Source organism: Neopsephotus bourkii, unplaced genomic scaffold, assembly GCF_033783945.1.
Source record: "Neopsephotus bourkii isolate Nb327-2 ecotype Australia unplaced genomic scaffold, CSIRO-AGI_Nbou_v1 NB_1749, whole genome shotgun sequence".
In the NCBI taxonomy this organism is placed as follows: domain Eukaryota; kingdom Metazoa; phylum Chordata; class Aves; order Psittaciformes; family Psittacidae; genus Neopsephotus; species Neopsephotus bourkii.
The window spans coordinates 3,420,338-3,444,306 of record NW_026902223.1 but is presented as its reverse complement, the minus strand read 5'-3'; the positions used below and the strand labels follow the sequence as shown (position 1 = coordinate 3,444,306).

Below are 23,969 nucleotides of genomic sequence, written 5' to 3'. Positions count from 1 at the left end.
CTTTTTTAGGAATGTGGGTTTTAACTGATGATATTTAAACCACCACAATGCAGCCCATTGTCATGTTCTCCGATATGATGGAACAAACTATCTGTAAGAATGAATTAACACATGAAAATGCAAGGGAAAAAATAACCAAGAGGCAAAGTTGACTGCTGACTGCAGCTGGGATGAGGGCTGGTAACATACCCTAAGCAATGACTGCACCAGATTTTACTTGCTCTATGGAATAACTGAAAGAAATGGCTTTTGTGAGGTCTCAGTGCTAAGAAAAGGACTGATTTTGTGTGCATGCCCCCCAGAAGTACCGCAAATGGGATAAAGAATGAACTTCTAACTGGCAATTGGATTGGCTTTCTCAACCAAGAGCTATATTCTGACCTAACAGAGCTGTTGGTACTATCTTTGTTTAGAAATGAACATAGTATTTCCTTTCTTAAATAATTTCCAAGCTGAGCAGGCAGTTTGCAACAATATACATGTAACAGCCCTAAATAACTGCCAATAAAAACTCACTTTAATGAGTTTGCCTCAGCCTTGAATAAGAACCCTGGTGTGGTGCCACAGCAAGCACTCTTGGAACAGCCTGTCTTTCCTGGTGCCTATGGAACAGGAACAAAGATGCACCTCTCACTGCTGTATCCTAGCTCAAAAGACACAAGAACAGCTCAGTCTGCAGCAATCAGCATATCTCAGGAAGTGTTCTATTTGCAAGAAAGCATTTGGGCTCCACGCTGGCAGGTATGAAACACAACTCCCATAAATACTGGGGTTTCTTATCTGCTAAGGGGATCAATGAAAGCATGCCTCAAGAACAGGATCTGCTGCAGCTCATGAAGACCAGCTCTGCAGAATCTCCAGTCCACCACCCTGCCAGAAACCCTCTAAACCTGGAGGCAGGGCTGCTGTGACATCTATCAGCTTTTTACTCTTCAGAGGCAAGTTAAGGTCACAGCTGCCAACCAGCACAGTGCTAATTGCTGTACTGTGCATGTGTGTATTTACACACAGAGCCATGACTCCTTGTTACCCAACTGGCCATTACACAACACTTCAATGTACATTTCCCCACATTACACACACAATCTGACTACAGAAGATGGGGCGCACGTGCTTGGCTAACACAGTTCACACTCCCTTTTGCCTCCTGTACTGATTACCTTCACAGGGATGGCATGGGAAGCCACTCTGGTTTCAATTACAACACACCACTGAGTAAAGATGGAATTCTTCCTCCTTTGTGCTGTGAGACTTCCACGGGTGGATAACCAGCAAGTCAGTGCTAAACAAGAAAACTGCTCATGGAAATGCTTTTGAATGTGTGTATAAAGCGCACAGGCCGAAAGCCAGAACTTCCACACAGTTGAAAAAGCAGAGTTGTAAAGTCAGAGTGAGAAAAACAGCACAAAAAGAGAAGCCATGCAGCTGTGTGAGAAATAACAGCCTTTTCCACATACCCATTGAAACCTACAGCCTTACAAACACTTCAGTGCTCAAGCCCCAGAAACATCAACGCACATTAGGTACCCCAAATGCCGCTTGTAGAGCAGAGTCCAACATCCCAACCCTGTGAGGAACTGCATATCCTCTGGAAATTGCATTTCCAACAAAGCCCATTGAGCTACAGAGACTCAGCACCTGGCAGAAGGCAGTTTGGACCTCTTAGAACCAAAATGCTCTTGTTTTTTAAAGGGTGAGCATTGCTGCATGATGTTCTCCTAATGGCTGCATGGAGCATCACCTTAGTCTACAGAGATGCCAAAAATACCACGCATTATTGGTAGTTAATGTGCAACTAAGGATAAAAATAAGATAACACCACCTTAATAGACTGTAGATGTCAGAAAGATGAACATTATGAGAAATACAGTGTGGGACTTTATTTAGTATGTAAACCACTATAACAAAAATAAGATACCTGCCAATTGCACATTATTTCCTAGCTCATTTTATAATTAATAATGAAATTCATGCTAAATATCAGATATGTTCTAGGTTCAAGACATCTCAGCTGCAGCTCTTGGCCTAAATAATGGATAATTCAACATGAGAGAACCTACAAGATGCATGAGTATCTTGACTAATTCTGTTGCATTGTAGGGAATAAAAGACCTCATCATGCATCAACCACGCCCACTCTGGGAGGGTTTTGGCCTTTTCTGTACCTGGAAATCTTGTTTAACAATAATTTTCCAAAAGAAATCAGATCTGCTCCCTTCTGATAAGGCAACGAGCCGTTGTTAACGGAGCGTGGCAGTCTGAGGACATCAGGAACTGGCTTGGATAAAACGTTGTCCGCATTAGGATAACACAATAAACACATGAAATGATGCACTGAAAGAATAATGCCAGCCAGCATCACAGCATGCTAAGGAACTTGGCTGGGAAACAGAGAATAGTTTGTGTTGGGAAGGACACCTTCCAGTGGAGCAGCTTGCTCCAAGCCCCTGTGTCCAACCTGGCCTTGAGCACTGCCAGGGATGGGGCAGCCACAGCTTCTCTGGGCACCCCGCGCCAGCGCCTCAGCACCCTCACAGTGTGCTGCAATCAAATCACAGATTTAAGTATTCTGTTAGTTAAATTATGTAGGAAGTTCGTAATTAAACCTGCACATTAACCCTGTGCCTGTTTTCCTACACGTACACGGTGGAGCTAGGTCCTGCTCCCAGAAAAAGGGACTTCCGGAGCAGCTTCAAGTCAATATTTGGCAGTTCCAATTCTCAGGTTTAGAACACCGATAATTTGCCAAATTTTCAGACAGGGACAAAAAGCCCATTGAAATGAGCGCTTGGTCACACTCGCGAGGACTCCTCCGGGCACACTGCGAACGAACCAAACCAGAACGGTGCAGAGAACACCCGCAGGCTCTACTTCAACAAAACCCGCTTCAATTAATGGGTGGAATCACCGCATTTCGTTACTGCCCGGGGGAAGCCGGGTCCAGAAGGGCGATGCGCTGCCCCGAGTAGAGCCGAACCGAACCGAGCCGAGCCGAACCGGCCCGGGGCTGCCCCGAGGGGAAGAGCGCCCTCCGGCGGCCGCGGGGAATGCGCCCCCTGGCGGCCCCGCTGGCTCCCGCAGAAGAAGAAACTTCTCCGCGCAGCTCAGGCGCAAGATGCGCGGTGCGCAGCCGGCTCGCGTAGGGCGTGCGCGCAAAAGCGGCCACGTCCGGTCGCGTAGCGCAAGCGGCTGAGCGGAGCAGCGCTACCTTCTTGCTATCAACCTGAAATGACCACCTCATTTACATCCGCACCTATCGCGCCTGTAAACGACCACAGTTTACAGTTTACACGCACCAGTAACCCCATAGTACGGGCACTGCATGCAGGCGCTGCTGCCTTCGTTAAAACAAAGAGCAGGTAGGGTGTTCGCAGATAAACAGAACCCTAACTCGGAGTTTGGAACGGTCACAAAGAGCGCGCTGACTTCCAACCGCTTCTCTAAATGACAAAGTTTCACTAACAAATTACCACCTCCCTGCCCTACCTGTGCTGCAGTTTCAGGCCACGTTCGGCTGCAAGGGTATTTTAAGCAAAGGTGAGGATATCTTTAGAATCTGGGTTTGGACGGGCGCGTTATCAGATGGGAGATTGCAGCACAAAGCGCTCCCTTGCAAACAGCTCTGAAGTCCGCCTGGAAAATCGTCATAACCAACACTTGGAGGACTTCAGTTACCTTCGCTCCTGCAGGATTCCCTTCATTTCCAATCAAAACATTCCTCTCTGCCCAGCCACCTCCGACCAAGTTCATCGCACGAAGAACGAGTCAGTAAAACAAACACAGCCTCAACTCGCCTGCAAGGAGCAGACCCTCGCTAAGTCAGAGCCGTTCCCCGAGGCAGAGCTTACCTCCTCAACTGTCAAAGGCATGCAGATCCGGTACTCCTTCATGAGCATATTCCCCCTGCCTCGGTGCGGACCAGCAAACTGGGAGAAAAGTGGTTATTTCGGCACGATGATCACGACGAAAACCAAGCACGGGAAGGGGGGAAACAAGCGAGTCCCTTTCCCTGTGCGCGCTTGACAATGCGTCCACACGAGAGTAACGCGACCATGCAGGAGGAGGGCTGACCCCGGCGGAGGAGAGCCAACACCGCTGCTCCCGGCTTCCAGTTCCTCCTCTTCCAGACCGCGCTCACGGGAATTCCGCACCCGCTCGCACCGGCAGCCACCGCCGAGTCCCGCGCCCCAAACGCCGCCGCTACAGCCTGAGGCATCCGTCGGAAGCGTGCGCAACCGGCCGCCTCCCGCAGCCCCGGCGCGGCATGCCTGGGGCGGCCGCGGAACCACTGAGCCCCCCCCCCCGCCGGCGGCAGGAAGGACGGGTGCGGGTTACCCAGACAAAGGCTGCTCGAACGCCTCCTTCCCCCGCCGCTCGAACGCGGCTCCCGCTGTGCCCGGGGGGCCGGAGGTGGTGCTGGCGGTGGAAGGGCGGGGGGGGGGGCAAGCAGCGATCCGGTGGCCGCGGGCTCGGAGCGGCTACAGCGGCCCCGGAGGGAGGGAGGGGGGGGAGCGGGTGACATCAGCGAGGGGCGGGTTTGAGAGCGCGGCCGGGCCGCGGAGCTCCGGGTGTCGGCCGGCGGTGCCCCCGGGGAGGCAGCGCTGGAGCGGGACGAGCCCCGGCTCCAGTTGATCCCAACGCGGATGCAAGGGGGGAGGGCTTGGTCCTGCGGGGGACAAAGCGCTCACAACGCGGGGTAAGAGGGGCAGAGAGAGCCCCGTCAGGGCCGCGGGTCTCCGCAGCCGCCGCTCGTTACCGGCGGCGGGGGAGCCGGGGCACAGGATGTGAAGGCCTCACCCATTTCCCTTTCGGTCAGCCCTGCGTTATCAGCCAGCGGGTTCTGCAGCGCAGACAAAACCCGTGTGCTCCTATCGGCTTGCTCCTATTTACTTTCAAAGGCACGCAGAAAGTTGGGTGGAAGAGGACCCCCCCCGGTGAACAATGGAGCCGTTTCAGGAGGGCTGACCCCGACCCCGAGTAGGCAGATTCCCAGTTACACCGGGTTGTAATGGGCTTGGGTCCGTGGGTCGAGAGGGATTTACCCCGTATGAAGTTACCACTTGATAGCACAGGAGCCCAGTTCTGGAACGAGGGGGCATCCCCTCGCTGTCACACACCCGCAGGTCAATGATAAAACCTTGCATTGCTGCTTGTCCCTGCTTTCCAAACGGGTATAAAGCATGGATCACTGAGAAGCACTGAGCCAGTAACGTGGGAACATAAGGCACTGCATAGATAATGGCAAACACGCACCTGCACTTAAACAGACACCAGCTACAAAACCGGAATGATGAAAGGCCGTATTGAGGCCGGTTAAAGATGAATGGAGGTCTACAGTGAAACGTGTGTTTCATAACAAGAGCGAGCACAAACCCCCTCAGAATCCCATTGGTCCTGGATGTACATTTCCAAGCCATATATATGGTTTTTAGCCCGGAGAGGACACAGTGCCATCTCCTGGAGCTAACGACAGAACTTTCCCATCCCATTGCAATAACGGCACAATATTTCACATGCTCTGCCTTTCCCATGAAGTGCAAACACCTACACAAAGGCATGGAAAACCTGGGAGCTCTGGGAACAGCCTGGATTTTCAGCTGAGCTACAAACAATGTCCTTAACGAGACTCATATCTCAGACCTGACAACAGCTATTACATAGCAAACCTGGAGCTGTAATTCCTGATGTTTGTCCTATGTGTTCCTGAAACTTCCATGCAAAATAGCCAAAACAAGGCAATAAACTGTGCTAGGCCGGGTTGGATGGAGCTTGGAGCAACCTGGTCTAGGTGAAGTTGTCCCTGCCCGTGGCAGAGGGGTTGGAACTAGATGGTCTTTAAGGTCCCTTCCAACCCAAACCATTCCATGATGCTATGGTATGATATTACCTATAGATTACAGGTAATGCAAATTCAGATCTAAACCATCTGCTTCAGTTTAAGTGATTTGCTAATGGGTTCGTTCACTGAAGACAATGTATCTGGATTACTGCTGGAAAGCAGTGTAAACAAGTGGAACTTATTTGCATAAGGCCTTGATGCTACTCAGCTGCAGGTAAAGACACTGATTTCTATAAACACAGGCAAAGACTTAACTAGTTTATCTCCTGTTACCTGATTTCAGCTCTATAGCTGTCTATAATAGACCATTATAGCTCTATTTAAAGCATCAAAGCATGATGTCTGCAGAAAGTAGTGTCTGATCCAGGAGCTGCTTCAACCAGAAACCAAAATCACTTCCCCTACCTACAGTGAAGCGCTCTTCAGTCTCCCCACACTCACCCGCAGGGGAACAGCCCATTCTAGTGCTGTCTGCACGTGGGGAACAAAGCAGGGACCCCAACACCACCCTTTATAAACACTGCTCACCAAATGCTTTCATTTCAGGTCATGTCTGGCTCCAGCTAGGCAGGATTTCTGCCAAGCGAGCCCACCTCAGTGTCTGTTCCCTGTGTGCTCTAAGAAACGAATCTCTTACCTCTGCATCGTGTTCTCTGTGGCCACTTGTGACAATGAGACATTCTTCACTCATCACTCATTTCGACCTGGGGGGAAAAGCCCATATTGAACCATGCTGAGCAGTAAGTCCACGTGGATTTGTGTCAGCAAAACGTGGCTTCTTAATGAGGCAACAAAAGGCAACTGTTCCTTGAGGCATTTTACCAGAGAGTTTTGAGTAAGAACTGAGGGGGTTTTGAGCCATTCAGGAGGTCTATGTTGAAGGCAAAAGCTGCCTCCTCATCTCCCAGCACACCCATGCAGGCGAGGGAAGATAACAGTTGCAGTTATGCATTCATCTCCTTACCCTTTCGCTGCCTGAGCCAACATGACTGTGTACAGGAACACGTTCAATGACATTACATGCGATGTTTTGCTTCCCTGAAAGCCATTGCTCCTTATCCATCAACTGTAAAATTACACTACTATGGAGATTTTAGCACTCAAAATAAGTAGCCAAAGCTCTGTAAAACCCCATGAATGGCCACAGTTAGGAGAGAAGAACTCGCTGTCTATGACGCAGGCATGTAGTTTTGGTATTTAGGTCAATTAATAACTAAAAATCATTCCGGATGAAGGATAAATTATGATACTGGACTTCTTTAAGTCTGGGTTCAGAGAGAAGGTGACTCAAGTTCATGGCCTGTGCTGTGCTGGCTGGAAACCAAGTACCAGACACAGCTGCAAAATACAGTATTAGCTCTGAACTCCTTTAACTGAATTACTCTGAGTTTACACCAGGTGCAGTAACTCAGTCTTCATTCTGTAAGCAAAAGATGTAGCACAGTTATCTGAAATACCCTTTTGCAACATTAACATGTTGGTACATACGCAGCATAAAGTAACACAACACGAGGTGTAATGTTATAGTAACCTGTTTCCCCTGGGAGAAAAACCCTACAGAAAAGGCATTCATTGATCAGGATTTAGGAGTCGCTTTCTTGCAAACGTGCAATCCCAGCCTGGTTTGTGTTGGAAAGGACCTTAAAGCTCATCCAGCTCCAACCCCTGCCACGGGCAAGGACACCTTCCACTAGAGCAGCTTGCTCCAAGCCCCTGTGTCCAACCTGGCCTTGAGCACTGCCAGGGATGGGGCAGCCACAGCCTCCGCACCCTCACAGGGAAGAGCTTCTGAGTGCTGAATTCCTCCCGTGAATGCAGTTCCTGTAGTGCATGGAATCCTCTGCTGGGATGGGAGATGACAACAATCTACCGCCACGTGTACTTGTACCGACATCTATCAAAGACATGAATGGTGCAACTGTCTGAAACCAGGATGCTTGCACTCTTAAAAATCATGGCATCTCCTACCTTCTCCTCCCCTCTCCAGCAACGGAAGTTGATTCAATGGCTCAAGGCTGGACCACGATACACACTCAAATCCTCACGGTGACAAGCTACTGCACCCCGTCTCCTCCACCGAGATCGCACCGTGGGGCCGCCCGCCACATGAACGCGGTGTGCCTGTCCCAACACACAGAGGAACAGCGCAACAGCACGGTCCTCCTGACCCCCCCGCAGCCCCATCAAGATCTGGAGCTCTTGACACCGGCTACGAGCAACACCGTGGCTGTAGCAGCTGTGCCGAGACCCCACACCAGTGCTGATGCCGCAGGGCAGCAGAGAGCCGAGAGATGGGCTCCATTGTGGAGCCAGTGCCCCGGGCCTGGTGCCCCATTCCCCGGTACCGGGAGACCACGTCTTCCCGGGCGCGCCAAGAGATACGGCAAGCTCCGCCCCCTTCGGCGTGTCCCCGCCCATTTCGGCGTGTGCCCGCCCCTTACGCCCCGCCTCGGGTCCTGAGGCGGCCGGGGGTGGCTCCGTCAGCGCCTGCCGAGCGTGCGTCTTTGTGCGGGTCCTGCCTGCTTCCGGTGTGTTGTGTGTGTGCCGGCGGGGGACGCGGAGCGCAGCCGGGGCCATGGCAGAGGGCGGCGCGGAGCGGGCCGATGGCCGCATCGTGAAAATGGAGGTGGATTACAGCGCGACGGTGGACCAGCGGCTGCCCGAGTGCGAGCGGCTGGCGCAGGTGAGCCGGACGGGGCGGCCCGGCGGGGCGGATGGGCTGAGTCATGGCGCGGGGAGCGCTAGGCCGCGCTCGGGGAGGGCCAGGGTATGTGCGGCTGCTTCTTGACACCCGGTCCCTTTGTCGGGCCTTGCCTTGGAGAAAGGGAGAAGTCGGGGCTGCTCCATTGCTTCACTGGCAGCGTACGCGAGCAGAGTGCAGCCGATCCTGCCAGGTTGGGCAGGCAGCGCTTTGCTGCTTACTCGGCTGTGTACGCGCCCCAGAAGGCTGGCATGAAGGGCCAGAGCCGTGGCAGGCTGATGGGGTGCTTGGCATCTGCTCAGCAAACGTGTGTGCACCCAGCCATAGGCCACCTCAGGATGTCTTTTCGACGGGTTCATAGAAGTAATCACACATAGGGTGTGTGTTAAGGACATTTTGTAATGGTCTGATTCTGTAATGTAGAGATTCTTGTGCATCTCAGGCCTCATAACAGTCAGAGGGGATTTGCTGTTAGGTTCCGGCGTGGTAGGATGGCATCAGATTCTTTCTGTGCCACAAATACCCTGCTTGATCCACGTCTTGTTGTGGTAGACACGTTACTCTGTATAGCGTATGTAGGATTCTGAAGGCAGTAGCCTTAAAATGAGTAAAATGCATTTTACATTATCTTAAGACTGTGTTGTATGGAGAGTAGGCACAGGTGTTCCATAGGCACAGCTCTGCGTGAGTATGGACACCACGACCATGGTCACTGCTGTGTAACACATATTGCTTTGTGGCAGTAAGAACTCATCCTTGACAAAACATTACATCTGGTTTGAAAGGTGTCACTAGGGTGGGTGTGTTTTAGAAATAAATTTTCTCTTCTTCTGTTATTAATTCTCTAGTTTCTAACCATTTTTTTGCAGCCCCACAGTTGCCCAGATTCCCCCATATTCACAGGATCCCAGACTGGTTTGGTTTGGAAGTGACCTTAAAGCTCATCCAGTTCCAGCCCCCTGCTGCTGCTCCAAGCCCTGTCCAGCTTTGCCATTTTAAATCCAGTGTAAAACATTAACTTTCTTTTTTAGAAGGTATTGGTAGGAATTACAATTTAAGACTAGAAGTACATTGTGGCATCTTTAGGTTCTCTAAAGAAAGGCAAATACAGTTCTCAAGCCCCCAAAAGCAACACTGTTATAATTATAGAATATAGAATCATGGAATAGTTAGGGTTGGAAAGGCCCAGTTCCGTGCTTAGACAGTAAAACATGTAGTTTATACTTTCTGTAATACCCTGTAATTAAGATATGATGAATGTGGATGAAAGTAATAGTAGAACAATTTTTTGGCCAAGGTATCTAATTGCATCTCTGTTCTCACTGAAAGCTTTGTTTTGGCTAGAAAGAAATTAGTCTTCTGTCTGGGTGAATGTGAGCTGACCTAACCTGCCTGATACCTGTCTGTCTTGAAGGAGAAACATAGCAACTTATGGCATGTGTTGGGCAGAAATGGAACTCGTACCTTTCCAGTTTCATCTGTGTGTAGAACCTTAATACTGTGTATGTTTCTTTTGTTAAGGGGAAAAAACCTTTATAGTACACCCCAAACATAAATAAGCGTTCAGACTGCTCTGGCTTCTACTTACATGAGTATTGGAGCTACTCTCCATTTAAATTGAAATGTGTTCTTCTCACTGTGATAATTCTTTCCCTATCACATTAGGAAGGAAGATTGCAAGAAGTAATTGAAAACCTTCTCTCCTTGGAAAAACAAACGCGAACGGTAAGCAGCATATGCTCTCCTACAACCCTCCTGTTCCACTGCATTCAAGTCATGTGGGAAATTGCAGTATAGTGTTTCTCTTCTGCTGTTCTTTTCTTTAAAAAGAAAATCAGTGAGGCCAGGAATAACCAGGTTTTTTTCCCTTCATAGAATTGAAATGCAAGGGATGGAGGTCTGCAACTTGTTCAGTCCATCACTAATATGCTCATTGTGTTTTACAGGCATCTGACATGGTCTCCACATCCCGTATCTTAGTTGCTATAGTGAAAATGTGTTACGAAGCTAAGGACTGGGATGCCCTTAATGAAAACATTATTCTTCTATCAAAGAGAAGAAGTCAGTTAAAACAGGTGAATTTAATCCTTTGAAACAAACCTTACATTTGGATCATGTATTATGGATCTGATTTCCCCTTGTGTCTAGGGACTTTCCTCGCTTTGTAGCGCCTGCCTCAGTGTATTCTTCTTAGCTTCTGATGTTTTCTGGTAGACATATGAAAGCCAGTAATGAAACTGATGTCTGGAGTTTGTCTGTCTTCATGTGGTGCCTCAGTGCCATGCGGTCCAGCTTGTCATTCTTGGCAACACAGCTGTGGCTTTCTGCTTTCATGCATATTGATGCTTTTAGATGGTGATTCATCTTTATGCTCTTCTGCATGAAGTCTGAATTCTCTGTTGTTAATTTTTATGTTTACATGAGGTGTCCATTAAACAGAATTACTGCAGTTTGCTGTGCTCAAATAAGGTATATGGTTTACATACTTGCTTCTGAAACTCACACTCTGGAATTCAGTTTTGTCTCGGAAATCAGCCATCAGGATAGCTGAAAGCCCTTGCACTTAAGAGGGTACAAAGTTTATTGCACTGTGTGTTTAGTTTGACAATTAGAAATCAGCAACAGGTAATTTTAATGGCATCATTGCTTTAGGAAGAAAAAGGTCACATACTTAATGTACAGAAAGATTAGGAGTTTGTGTGAAAGTCCAGTACAGTTTAGTTCTCTAACTTGCTCAGACGGGCCAAAGACTTTGATCATTTCAGCTTTCAATTTGTTGGCTGAATTTTCTTTTTGGGGAAGAAGTTTCTAGAAGTTTCATCCTGCTTTCTGGTTTTTAGAAGTATGTATTTTGGTAATAATTCTAACAGCTTTGCCAGCACTGTTAACAGGAGAACATATTCCAGTACCTGTGCTTGCCACTGAAGGATGCTTGCTTATTGGTGCCTGTTTGGGAATATGCAGAGATGGAAAAGCATCAGTCAGAAATAATTGCCCCTCTTCCTTTCCTTCCTGAAAAATCTGCAGGTGTCCTAAAGAGAAGGGCTAGTGCACACCCTTAAAAGAAGATACACTTTCCTTCAACTATGCAGGTCTTAGAGCAAACAGATAAGTTTTGTCAGTCCATGTGAGAGCCATGTGGATTTGGCAGGAGCGCTACTTTTAAGGCAAGAACCATGTGGGATGAACCAAGTATCACTGGAAAAACTGAGATGTAAGAAGTGACAGAACAGCATCATGTTTGACTTGTAGCATCAGTTGCTAGCAGCATTGCACACAATTTTATGAGTCAAAGCAATGATGTATCTTACATTCTTATTGAAACAAGTGTCTTTAGTTTGATATGAAACTATTTAGTACTTATCTCTGAGTGTCACAGTTTGAATACCTTTGCAAAATCTAACCCCATGGTATGCTGTCTGTTCTGTTGTTCTAGGCAGTTGCTAAAATGGTCCAGCAGTGCTGCACTTACGTTGACGAAATCACAGACTTACCAGTCAAACTGCGCTTAATTGACACATTGCGTATGGTTACAGAAGGAAAAGTAAGATTTTGTTTTAAGACTGAATGTCTAAAAGGTAGAATAAAAATGTTCACCTTCTCTAAAAGCATAGCTTCTTAATGTTATTTCTTAATCTCGTACAAAGAAGAGCGAAAGTAATATTTAAGTTAACCCAAGAAACCAAGTAGTGTATTTCTTTCCAAAAGACAGCAATCACATTCAAGTAATGTGCTAAAACACTGGTCATATTTCCAGGATGCAGATGTTTGGATGTATTATTAACAAAATAATACATTTCAGAGTTCTAAAATGGCATTCATTTTTCACTTGGAAACATTATGCATTTGAATTTCTAAGAGAAATGGGCAGGTTTAGTTTAATTTCCTCTGCACTCAGCAAGGTGTTACATACAGTTACGGTAACCAGAAGGTGGTATCGCAACATTATACCAAGCTAATTGTTCACATAATATTCCTTTTGCTTTAAGAAAATAATTCTGGAATAAGGCAAATTTGTGTTACGGCTTTTGTTTGTTCAAGGTCTACATTGTTAGTAATCAAGTATTGTTGATGTACACCTGGTTTAGGAGTGAGTAAAACAGCGCAAACGGTACTACCCATTAACCATGGAAGTCTTAACTTTGTATCTGTTTTGGTGTATTTTAGTCAAAATATTGAATATGTCATTCACAGAGCACATCCTGTTATCTTTACTTAAAGAATGGTATTAGATATTACTTCTAGATGAATTTGGCCCAAGTGCTTCTGGTGCATCAACTATCCATCACATTTTATCTGTGTGTGTTGTAGATGGTGTCAGTCTAGAGGATGGAAACACAAGGAATTAATCGGTTGTATGACAACATCAAATAAATGTCTTAGTGGGGTTGCAGACTTAAGAGTTGCACACTTTAGAAAATTCCAGTGTTTAAACTATGCCTTCTGCTTTTAGATATATGTGGAAATTGAACGTGCTCGCCTGACAAAGACACTTGCAACAATAAAAGAACAGAATGGTGAAGTGAAAGAGGCTGCCTCTATTCTGCAGGAGCTGCAGGTAACGTGCCTTGTCACTCAAAATCCTGTCATCTCTTAGATTATCCTTTAGAAACTTCATCAGGTACATCTGCAGAAATGCCTGGAGTGAGATTAACTGTTATTAGTGAAAGTGTAATTCAGTCTTAACTGGTTTTGTTAGTCTCATAGTTAGGTTACTTAGAATATTTCCTACTTGGAAAACAGATTTCAGTTCTGCAGGTGGTGCATTGAGTTCAGTGTTAATGGATTCTAATGATTCTTTTCTCCATTTTCACTTGCTTTTTCTGTTTTGTTCCCCCCTCTCCACCCTGACAAACTCCCACTCTCCTTGCACAATTAAGACTTCATTTGATTTGACTTTGACAGTGATAAAGAGTTACATTTCCATTTTAGGTGGAAACCTATGGTTCAATGGAAAAGAAAGAACGTGTAGAATTTATCTTGGAGCAGATGAGACTTTGTCTAGCTGTAAAAGACTATATTCGGACTCAAATTATCAGCAAAAAAATTAACACAAAATTCTTCCAAGAAGAAAACACAGAAGTAAGTCACTGGAGGACTTTTTCCTCTCCTTCTGCCCTTCCCAATTTTAATCTGATATGCCTGTCTTCAGGTCCAAGCGTATTTGAATCCCTTTTGTTTTCTGGGATCCAGTATAATCCATGGAGCTGCATTACTTTTGCTGTTTGCTACTGTTTCAGAAACTAAAGCTGAAATATTACAACTTAATGATCCAGCTGGATCAACATGAAGGCTCCTACCTCTCTATCTGCAAGCACTACAGAGCCATTTATGATACTCCATGTATCCAGGCTGAAAGCGAAAAGTGGCAGCAGGTAAAGAAGTATTACATACAAAGTGTTTCTATTTTAATGTGGCAAATACCCATTTCAATACCAGATCAATTTACAGCAGTTGATGTAGCTCATTAGTCTGTTGTTCTTGGGGTTATTTTAGTGGCTGTCTTAACAAATTGGTTAGTTGAAAACAGCTCTAATTTACTGCAAGATGACATCAGTTTCACGTAAACTTAATACACTGGGCCTAAGCCTTTTACATGTTAAACTCTTAGGTCTGTGGGAAGTGTTTTCAATTCCTTTGTTTAATTATGGGAGAAAACTCACACTCTTTCCTCTTAAACAGGCACTGAAGAGCGTTGTTCTTTATGTAATCCTTTCACCCTATGACAACGAACAGTCTGATTTGGTGCACAGAATTAGTAGTGACAAAAAGCTAGAAGAAATCCCCAAGTATAAGTAAGTATTCTTTTTAACACATAGTTCTTAATTAAAACAAAGAATGTTTCTCTCAAGCTGGCTGTGCAAGTGGAAACTGTGCTGAGTCTGCTGTCAGCATCTCAGAATTTAATGCTGTATGAAAAATAATGCAATATTCATGATTGTGCAAGTTCTACATTAAAGTAAATGTCCCTTAATGAGAGAGAGATCTTTATTAGAAACACAGTCTGACTTGAGCTGCCCTGATAGCGTGAAGTATTACATTCATGAAGAACAATAAATGCTAATAGAAATAAAATGAAAGCATATTGAAGTACTGCTTTGATCTATTTAAGTATGAAATGAGGCTTATTAATACAGCATTTTAAGCCAACTTTACTACATCATTTAGAGACCTCCTAAAACTATTTACCACCATGGAATTGATGCGATGGACTGCCCTAGTTGAAGAATATGGGAAAGAATTGAGAGAAGGATCCCTCGACAGTCCTGCAACAGATGTTTTTGGCTGCACAGAGGAAGGTGAAAAGAGATGGAAAGATTTAAAGAACAGAGTTGTGGAACACGTAAGTCTGGCAGTTTCTAAGCACTAGCTATGTATTCAGTGCCTCAAGTAAAAATGCTTTTCACTTGCCATATTTCAGTTACAAAGAGAAACAAAAGAAGCATGTAGTAAAGCAGCAGATAGTTGCCTTGTCCATTGTGTTCCATTTTCAACATTTGCTCATCTGTCTTTATTATTGATAGGTATTTGGCACAGTTGCCAGAACACAAAGATTATAGTGCATTCAAATTGTGAGATTTAGCATTCACGTTTCAATGGAGCAGAAACTTGAAAGTCTTGTTTTGCATTGGATTTGTAATTAATTGATTATATTACCTAATAATTTGTCACGTAGAGACTTTTCTGCCTTTTACAAACAAAGGAACTCATGTTCATAATTTCCTCATGTACCTTCTGTACCTTACACAGCTCCTAATCTGCTTTTAACATCGGCTCTTGTATTTCTGCAGCCTGATTCAGTTATTTTTTGCACATAACTCTCTACCCTGAAAACTTTTATTCCAGAATATTAGAATAATGGCTAAATATTACACCAGAATTACAATGAAGAGAATGGCACAGCTCCTGGATCTGTCTGTTGATGTAAGTGTTACTTTCCTTATCCTTCTTTCATAAAGGGTTTGGAAGTGTATGTGTGCATGTGTTTGTGGCAAAAATATAAGCAAAGTTATGTTCTCTTTGAGTTCTCTTTTTTTGCTTAGAAAGCTGTATAAGTGATGCCATGGATCATCATGGTATTGTTTTACAGACAATGCAGGACGAAGTACAGTGCTTGGTTCACAATTCTCAGGTTTTACACTTGTGTGGCTATGGATATAGTAGCTGTTACTGTACCTCTATATTCTGCCTTTGTATTATTCTTGCAGCTCTCCTGCCTTTGTCCTTAGTCTGTCCTTCATCCCCTGTTTGTGTTACCAGTGCTTTTCAGGTCTTAACAGGCAGAACGAAGTGTGCTATACTAATAGATAGGGAGCATTAACTGAACTTCATTGGGTTCTTCTTATGAGAAGGAGTATAAAAGTCAGTAATAATATTAATCCGATTATTTGTTGCTTTGCTAGGCAACATGAAGACCTGAGTGTATTTTCATGCCTTTCTGGGAGTTAGAAAACTTATGGTTTTTTTTAATCCAGGCAGAACTTGGTTTCATGATGCACGTGCCCATACGGCAAAAGCTGCTCTTAAAAATTCACTTATATTCGACATCTCATTTAAATGCTGGAGCTTTGTGTCTTGTTTTTCCGTGTTAAAAGGTTTTTGTCAATGAGTAATTAAAACTGACTGAAGATATAACAGGGTTTTGGTTTCTCACCTTTAAATGTCCCTGTTCATAGATGATTGTACTTTGGGGACATGGGCAGGAGTAGTTTTTCTGTTGCCCCCCTTTGTGTTCTCAAGAGCTTTCTAAGGGAGTTTATACATCATGTCATACTGGTGTTTCAAGTGCAAATGAAAAGGTTTACCTTACTTCCTTCTAATTAAATCTGCTCTTTTCCACAAATAAACCTTGTTTGGCAGTATTCAGTAATTCACAGATTTTCCTATGCCTCTCTTGTCAGATGGCTTGATCTGGTATCCGTGTAGCCAAGTGTTCCAAAGTGTAAAAGTCTGTTGGTATTGTATATTTAACTTCTCATTTCAAGAAAGGTAATTACCTTGCAGTGCCAACGTGTGTAATATTAATTGCGTGGGCTTTTAAGTACAATATTACTATAGCTGTATTTCTGTTAAGTGTAAAGAAAATCTTGTTCCCTGCTTTAATGCTTGGGAGGACTTCTGATGTTTTATAGATAAAAAAGCTTTTTTCCTGACCTAGTGTTGTTTGTCATTACAGGAATCGGAGGAGTTCCTGTCTAACCTGGTAGTTAATAAGACCATCTTTGCTAAAGTAGACAGGCTGGCAGGAATTATCAATTTTCAGAGGCCGAAGGACCCAAACAATATACTCAATGACTGGTCTCACAAGCTCAACTCACTCATGGCCCTAGTTAACAAAACCACGCATCTCATTGCCAAAGAGGAGATGATACATAACCTGCAGTAAGATGCCTCAGTAATCTCAGTGCTTTTAAAGAAAGCATAAAATTTTCATAATAGAGACTATTATTCATGTGTGTATGGTTTGTTTTCTCCTTGTCAGGCCTTCCTGGTCTAAAGTTTAGAACATAATTCTGAAATTCCTGTTGACAATTAAGTTCCCTTGATTATTCTTTCAGTTGTTAAATGTTTTTGCTACAGTTGGTGAAAGAGCATAATAAAACTGTATTGCCTGTATAATAGCAGTCTTGTGATTTCTTTTTCATGTATACCTGTATCTAACACATAATTCTGTGGTTATTTCATTACAGGACTATTTGTGAGGCTGTGATTGAGAAGATACACTGTATATAATAAAATCCTAGGGTTTTGCAGTAGCATGCATTGAGGTAACTTAAAGTATTTTAATGTTATGTCAAGATAATTTTTGAGCAAAATTCTGGATGTTCATGCTCAAGAATAGTGCTATTTTTTGTGATTTGAGACTACAGATAGACTTCAATTCTAAACTGACTGAGAAATCTACCTGAACTTTGCTTGGTGCAAGGCACTGATTTTCAGTTTCTTTGGTAAGAGTTTATTATGGATACAAAAGCAATTGTGCAGTTAGTTAGGGTAGTACTTCAGAGCTGCTGCTTCTCATCATTGAATGTGTTACATTTGGAGAACCTAATGTCCTGTTATTTGCTCTAACCTACTTGTAACGGAGGGAAGCTGTAGACTTTTCCCCTTGTGCCTGTTCTGTCTTTTTAAGGAAGTAAAATCGTAGCATGAATGTATAGTAAGAATCAATGGGACTTACTGAGTTTGCTCTGGTTTGTAATGATTGTTCCTGCTAGCCATAACTAACTATTCTGCTCATAATTAATTAGGCAGAGACTGTAATTGTAAATGATGTACTGAGGTGTTTATAAATCCTCTTTTAAAGCACACTGAACTTCATTGACACCACCACTCTTAGTACAGGTAATTACCGTATGAACACATAGGAAACCAGGGAACTTCAGACAGTGATTTTGAGTGAGGAAGGTTTGTGGAGGGACAGGAAAAGGTGGAAGCTTCTAAGCAGTGATTTCAGTTTGAAATGTAGACATAGTTTAAGGGAAACTTGGGCATGTCTTTTGGGAGGACTGTAACCTTATCAAGCCATACCAATCCAGCTCACTGCATTTAAGTAACAAAAAAAAGAAGCTGAACTATCAGTGAGGGGAGAAGGAGGAGCAGACTGTTTACAATGCCTAGGATGCATCTTAACTTCCTAAACTGTACTATGTTCCCAGCTGCATGAGCTGTGTAAAATCACGTCACAACCGTGTCCAAGAAGGGGATGTACTGGTCTGTGCAAGGTTAGGCTTAGCATGAGCAAAACTGGCTGTTGCTGGGGTGATGAGCAAATTAATTTCAGTTTTGACCTTCTCAACTGGAAAATAATCAGTCTGGAAGAAGAGGCTAGTGGGATCAGAAAGGGGAGCAGTGGATCATCAGGGGAAGTGAGAACTTGCATCTCCCTATTCTTATCATAAACCTTTTTCTTCTGTTGCAAGTCTGGACCAGAATCTTCAACCCCAGGTATTTAAGCTTATGGCTCTGTGACACTTCTACCAGATGAGAGATACTGGACTCTCTTTTCCCTTTTTATCCTAGAGTGGAATAGTTCGGTGGTTTCCTGACCCTGCTTACTGGGGTTCTTGTGGATCTTTGAATCTCTCTGGCCTGGCTATATTCCTTTCTGCTGCCTTTGTTTGCATTTAGAGCACAAGCTGGATGGAGAGCAGAGATGGTTTCTCTCCTCACAAATACCTTTTGCTGTGAGCATGGTCCAGGTATCTCCTTAAAATTCAGTTTAGAAGGATTATGACGATTCACTTTCACGGCCTGTGTTCATAGCAAAGATCCGCAGTGATCAACCTTTTTGCTTTTTGGTCTGAAACAGATTTTTGTCCTCACAGAGTTCACTTGGTTTGACTTGGTTGTCTTGCCTTGGCAACATACTGCCCAAGGCAAGCTCCCTACCTAACTGTCCTCAAGAGTGAGACAGACCTGGTGTGTACCTAGTACTTGGTGCCAGAAGCAAGAATCCCTCAGGGTTTCCCTCCCTCCCCACACATCACAAAGTTAAAAGAGGAGTGTAAAAACATTGTAGAATGATTAAGCTGTGCACTAAGCCCAAGTGAGTGGAAAAGAATCCAGTAACTTATTTAGCATGGAGTTTAGGGGTTGGGGTTTTTTGATTGGTTTTCTTTTTCTGGCGGAATACTGTTAATGCAAGCAAAAGGAGTGTATCTTTAGTGTGGAAAAGGTTGCCACAATGAGCTTGCTAGGAAAGAAGACGAGCTGTAAACTTCTGGTGCTAGTTCAACTCAAGAAAGCAGATGTATGTCAGATACAACTCCTCCAGGAGCAATTTAAAGGTCAAAAGGCATGCTGGCTTCTTAAAAAAGCATTGAGACTGAAGATCTTTGATCTTGACAATGTGGGATCAAACCATTGCATTAACCTGAACTTTGTAGTTCCCATCTCCTCAATGTACTCTCAATATCCCCTTATTGCTGTTTGCGTCTCAACAGTCTCCTTTTGTGGATCAAAGGAAGAATGAATTAGTTTGAATATTACTTGTTCTAGAAAATACATGTGTTTAAAAGAGTCCACGTTGGAGAAATGTTATCCTTGGATAATTGCAAAGTAAGATTAAAGTTGAGATCATTTATTCATTAGAGGACTCTGGAGGAATGCCAGGGGAATTTTCATGTTGGAAAATCACAACTTGCTACTCTTCAGCTTAATAACCAGGCATTCATGGCTGCCTGGAAAAACAGTTTGCTTTATTGTTTAGTAAGACTAAGAATTACTGTTGCTATCTAACCTCAGGTCTGCCACTGGCTTGTCTGCAGCAGAGGGTAAGTCACACCACTTCTGTTCATTTCCCATGATTGCTGCTTCTGAAGGAGTTCAAAAACTTATAAACTCCAGTGTGCAAAGACAATAAAAACATTGCTTCTAGTACTGCAATCAGCCTGGAACTTCTGTTGAGAAAGGCCTCCTGTTGTTCTGTTTCTCAGAGGTGAAAACTGCTCAGGATGCCTGCTGGGATGTTAGGCTGTAGGGTCAGGGAGGCAATTCCCTGCTCAATGTGTTCTATTATAAGCTTACTGCTTTTACATGTCAATTGTAATGTTTTTTTTCCTGTATTCTGTAGTTAGATATCATGAGTAGACTGATTGAAAACTTGAGTTTTCTGTATTGGAATTCAAGAAATTCCAGTTCCCAGGAACAGGAGTGAACTTTATCACAGAATGAAAAATTATTTTCTCAATTTCCTGGGAAGGCAAAAGGCTGAGGAGAAAGAAACAAAGCAGCAGTGTAAGTCTGCAGTAACAGTTTTGTTTTGAAAATGCAGAAACCAAGCTCTTGCTGTGATTCCAAGTGCGCAGCTCACGCGTGAGCCAGGACTCTAGGGCTTTTTGGCTACCAGCTCTCCATTAGCCCCGAAGCAAGTGAGGGTTTCGGAGTTCCCAACTCTTCCAGGATCCGTGCCACACCTCTCGGAGCTCTGCTCAGATCTGAGCTTCATGGCAGGGAGCCTAGCAGCCCCAAGTGGCCCCAGGTTTTCAAACTCCTGTTTTTCTGGCAAGGAGCCTACATTCTCCAAGGACCTGGGAATGGCTCCTAGCTTCACAGAATAGGGAGAAGCCCTGTGAACAGGCATTTACAGAATCCCAGCTTAGGGGTAGGGAGACTGGATGTGTTGGTGCCTTCTGTACAGGACTTCCTTGCAGTTTTGGTCACTGGGAGGTGGGGCTTTCTAAATGTTTTTTTCAGCAGGAAATTGCAATTTTCAGATATGAAAGGTTTTGAAATCTTAAAAAATGTAGAAGTGGGATTGAATTTGGTGTTGCTGCAGTTGTTGGGGGGTGTGTGTGTGTTTGTTTTGTTGTTCTGTTTTAATCTTACCATTATAACGAGTCCCTAGAAATACCACTGTTTGGCTATTGAAGATCTGAGTTCTGTCAAGTCTCATGATGCTGAGCAGAGGTTGTTTTGTTCCTATCTCATGCCTCTCCATTATGCCTTGGGCATTTCTTACATTTGCAACATACTGTTGCTTTTCTTCTGCTCCCAGACTCCATGTGACTTGGTCTCCTTGGTCAGAAGCCTAGTGCTGTGAGCTCTTCTTGTCATGAAATCCCATTAGTGAGCACAGCACATGGGGATTCCAGGAACTTAAGAAAGCCTGAATAGTCCTGGAAGTGCAGTCAGCACGTAACACGTGTTTCTGTGTCTAGCCCAGTGCTGAGTGAAGGCCTAGCTTGTCATCTCAGCCTGTGGAGTTGTGAATGATGTGTCTGATTGCAGTTGGAAGCCCAAATTACAGTTTCCACTGGGTAATACAATTCAATGAGCGAGAAAGTGACATCTCATGGAGTTACCCCCACAGTAGCACCTAATATAAGCTTATTTCCTTAAATTATCCTTTAACACTATATTGAAACATGTCAATAAAAGCCACAAGAAGTCTTTTTTTTTCCCATGTGGTGTGTGACTCATTGCTAGTGGCATATTCTGCCCCCTGTGCTGTTCTAATAGAAGGGTCCCTGAAAGCAGTTTCATTGCATTACAGCTCTTTGGATTTGGGATCTCATCTCTTAGGCCAGTTGCTGTATGATTTGAACTTTAAGCAGAATTTCCAAAGTTAATGAGTGCTCAGAGCCCAAATTTGTTTTGGACCAACATTCTTCCTCTTTCTGTCTGGTACAAAAAGACTGAAAGAGCTTGAAGCAAACAACACAGTTACTCCCATCTTGCAGGCTCAGTAGCAGTACTTGAACAAAGTAGTGCTTGCCAGCAAGTCCCAGCTAGAGCAGCTGGCTCTCTAGCCTCTGGCATGTCCACTTGGGGTTTATGCAGTACAGTTAACCAGTCTACAAAATAAAGTAAAACCTACTTCATATGGAGGCTAAGAGGTTTAGTTTAAGTAACGTCATAAAAAGCAGTGGGTGGAAGGGCACAGACTCCATAATGCTGTGTTTTATACACAGCACTTTTTGGAGTCAGGGGATTCCCCTGCTGCTGTGGTCTTTCCCCTGCTTCTTTCTGGGCTGTTTCTGCCCTCCTTTGACAGCAGGCTTTGCCTTTCAGTACTTTCAATCTAGGCTTTTTAACACAACAGACACCGGCAGCAATGAAAATGGTGTCTGCCATTGAACAAATCCTTCCTTGTATAACTTGGTCACCAGCTCCACAATTTTTTTCCTAGTGCAGCATAAAGAAATACTGTCAGAACAAATGGATTTAAAAGTTAATGAGAGCTTACATCAAAAACAAACTCAGCAAATTTGTGCCTCACCCCAAACAGAACTCCAGAGGATGTATGCATATTTTTAGATACATGCACACATAAAACTCATCCTATTTTCCACTGCTTTAAAAGAGAAAATTAAGGAAAATCTTCATTTTGTAACAGAAAATGTCACCAGTAATACAGAAGCTCACGAGAAACCAAACATCCAACCTCCAAAATCACAGAACTAATTCCACTCCAACAACCTGGACTGAAGGAGACACAAAGTTACATCCTAAACATGGTTTCACCTTTAGCTGATTCACTTAACTCCCTGGTCCTTGTGCAGTGCCCATGGAAGCAGCTCTGGATCATGTTGGATCATGTCCTTTGGGCTCCCACAGACCAGCAGGGATGGCTGATGGCTGCAGAAACACTTGTCCTCTCGCAATGGAGTCTCCTGGGTTAAGACTGGGATCAACCACACCTCCCTACAGCACAGCCTCAGGCAGGGCACTGGAACAGTTAACTACACTCCCAACTGTATTTATAAAGTCGAATTAAAAGTGGACTGATTTAAGTCTGTGCTGCAAATGCAAGGGATTTCTTTACATTTACTTCCTTCTGCATTTACATTTTTTTTTTTTTGCAAGGAGCTCTCTATAAATGCATTACTGATGAATATTGAAAATAATCTCGGGCACAAGTATCTTCTTGCAGTGGCAATGCATCAGAGGTTTGGCTGGTGGTTATTCTTCAAAGAGCTGGGAGGCGTAACATGTAAATTTAAATATAAATGTATTTAGGAAAATCCAATACTAAAATGATCTGGATCTTGTAATTATTTTAATTAAAGTAGAAGGAAAAGTGTTTTTAAAGACATCGCAATCCTGGTCTGTTGATAACCTTTATTAAAAGCCTGAAGTAGGCCGTTTCCCCCCAGATTCCTCACTCACTTTGCCCTGAAGCGCGATGGCCTCTGCATGGCGAAGAGACACCATCCCCAACAGCCTTGCCTTGGAGAAGGCAGTTTGCACAACCGTGTAGGTACGAACAATCGATTGCCAAACACCTGGAGCGCACAGCTAACAGGGAAGATTACCCTCTGAAAATACAACTGTTACGCAAAGCAGTTTCTGGAACTCCTGCGCAGCCAGACCCACGTTACCATCAGTCCTTGGGCAGGAGCAGGTGGGTCTGCAGAACACCCTGTACAACAGGCGCTGCTCCATCGCCTGCCTGCACCCTCTGCCTGTGGGCCCCGGGGGGCTGCGAGTGTTTGCAAGGGCAGAAACTAAGCAACCAACCAGCTAACAACCAATCAACTAAAACCCCACAGCCAGACTAAGCCCAAACCCATCAGACCAGTACAAAACCCCCGACAAACACGCGTTTCAGCACAGGAGGACCCTGTCTCACAGCTTACCGGCGGGACTCTACGCGTGTGCGCAGCTCTACCCCGCGCTGAGGGGCTGCTGCGTGGGTGCAGAGGCAGCGACACGATTCCCAAGGAAGGGGAGGGGGTGACAAAAATAAAGAGAAAGAAAGAAACGAATAAAAACCCCATCCCGGTGTTGCCGTTTCCCAGCCCCAGCGGCGCGGCAGTGCCTCCTCACGCCGCTGCCTGAGGGGAAGACCTGTGGGCCGGGGTCCGCGGCTGTCCGCCGCCAGCCGCCGCCTGCCCCATCGTGCCGCTAATAGAGCCGCGGGTCCGGGTCCTGCCCCCGGTTCCGGTCCCGGTTCCGGTCCCGGTTGTGTCCCCGGTCGCAGCA

At 44.8% G+C, this 23,969-nt stretch overlaps 2 protein-coding genes across 2 annotated transcripts in view; one reads left to right on the top strand and one right to left on the bottom strand.

Annotated features, from left to right (window-relative positions):
* The window catches only part of PITPNC1 (phosphatidylinositol transfer protein cytoplasmic 1), a 77,418-nt gene extending 73,035 nt beyond the window's left edge, over positions 1-4,383 (bottom strand). Inside the window, exon 1 of the mRNA XM_061377402.1 lies at positions 3,849-4,383. Coding sequence (XP_061233386.1) covers positions 3,849-3,896 — 48 coding nt within the window. The 5' untranslated portion in view covers positions 3,897-4,383. The remainder of the gene's footprint in view (positions 1-3,848) is intronic.
* Positions 4,384-8,369: 3,986 nt separating this feature from the next.
* Positions 8,370-17,159, top strand: PSMD12 (proteasome 26S subunit, non-ATPase 12). Its single transcript, XM_061377353.1, has 11 exons — positions 8,370-8,522; positions 10,206-10,265; positions 10,487-10,615; positions 11,977-12,084; positions 12,994-13,098; positions 13,473-13,622; positions 13,781-13,915; positions 14,223-14,335; positions 14,709-14,883; positions 15,387-15,464; positions 16,717-17,159. The coding sequence occupies exons 1-11, from the start codon at positions 8,415-8,417 to the stop codon at positions 16,924-16,926; spliced, it is 1,371 nt and encodes a 456-aa protein (XP_061233337.1). The 5' UTR covers positions 8,370-8,414; the 3' UTR covers positions 16,927-17,159.
* The last annotated feature ends 6,810 nt before the right edge of the window (positions 17,160-23,969 follow it).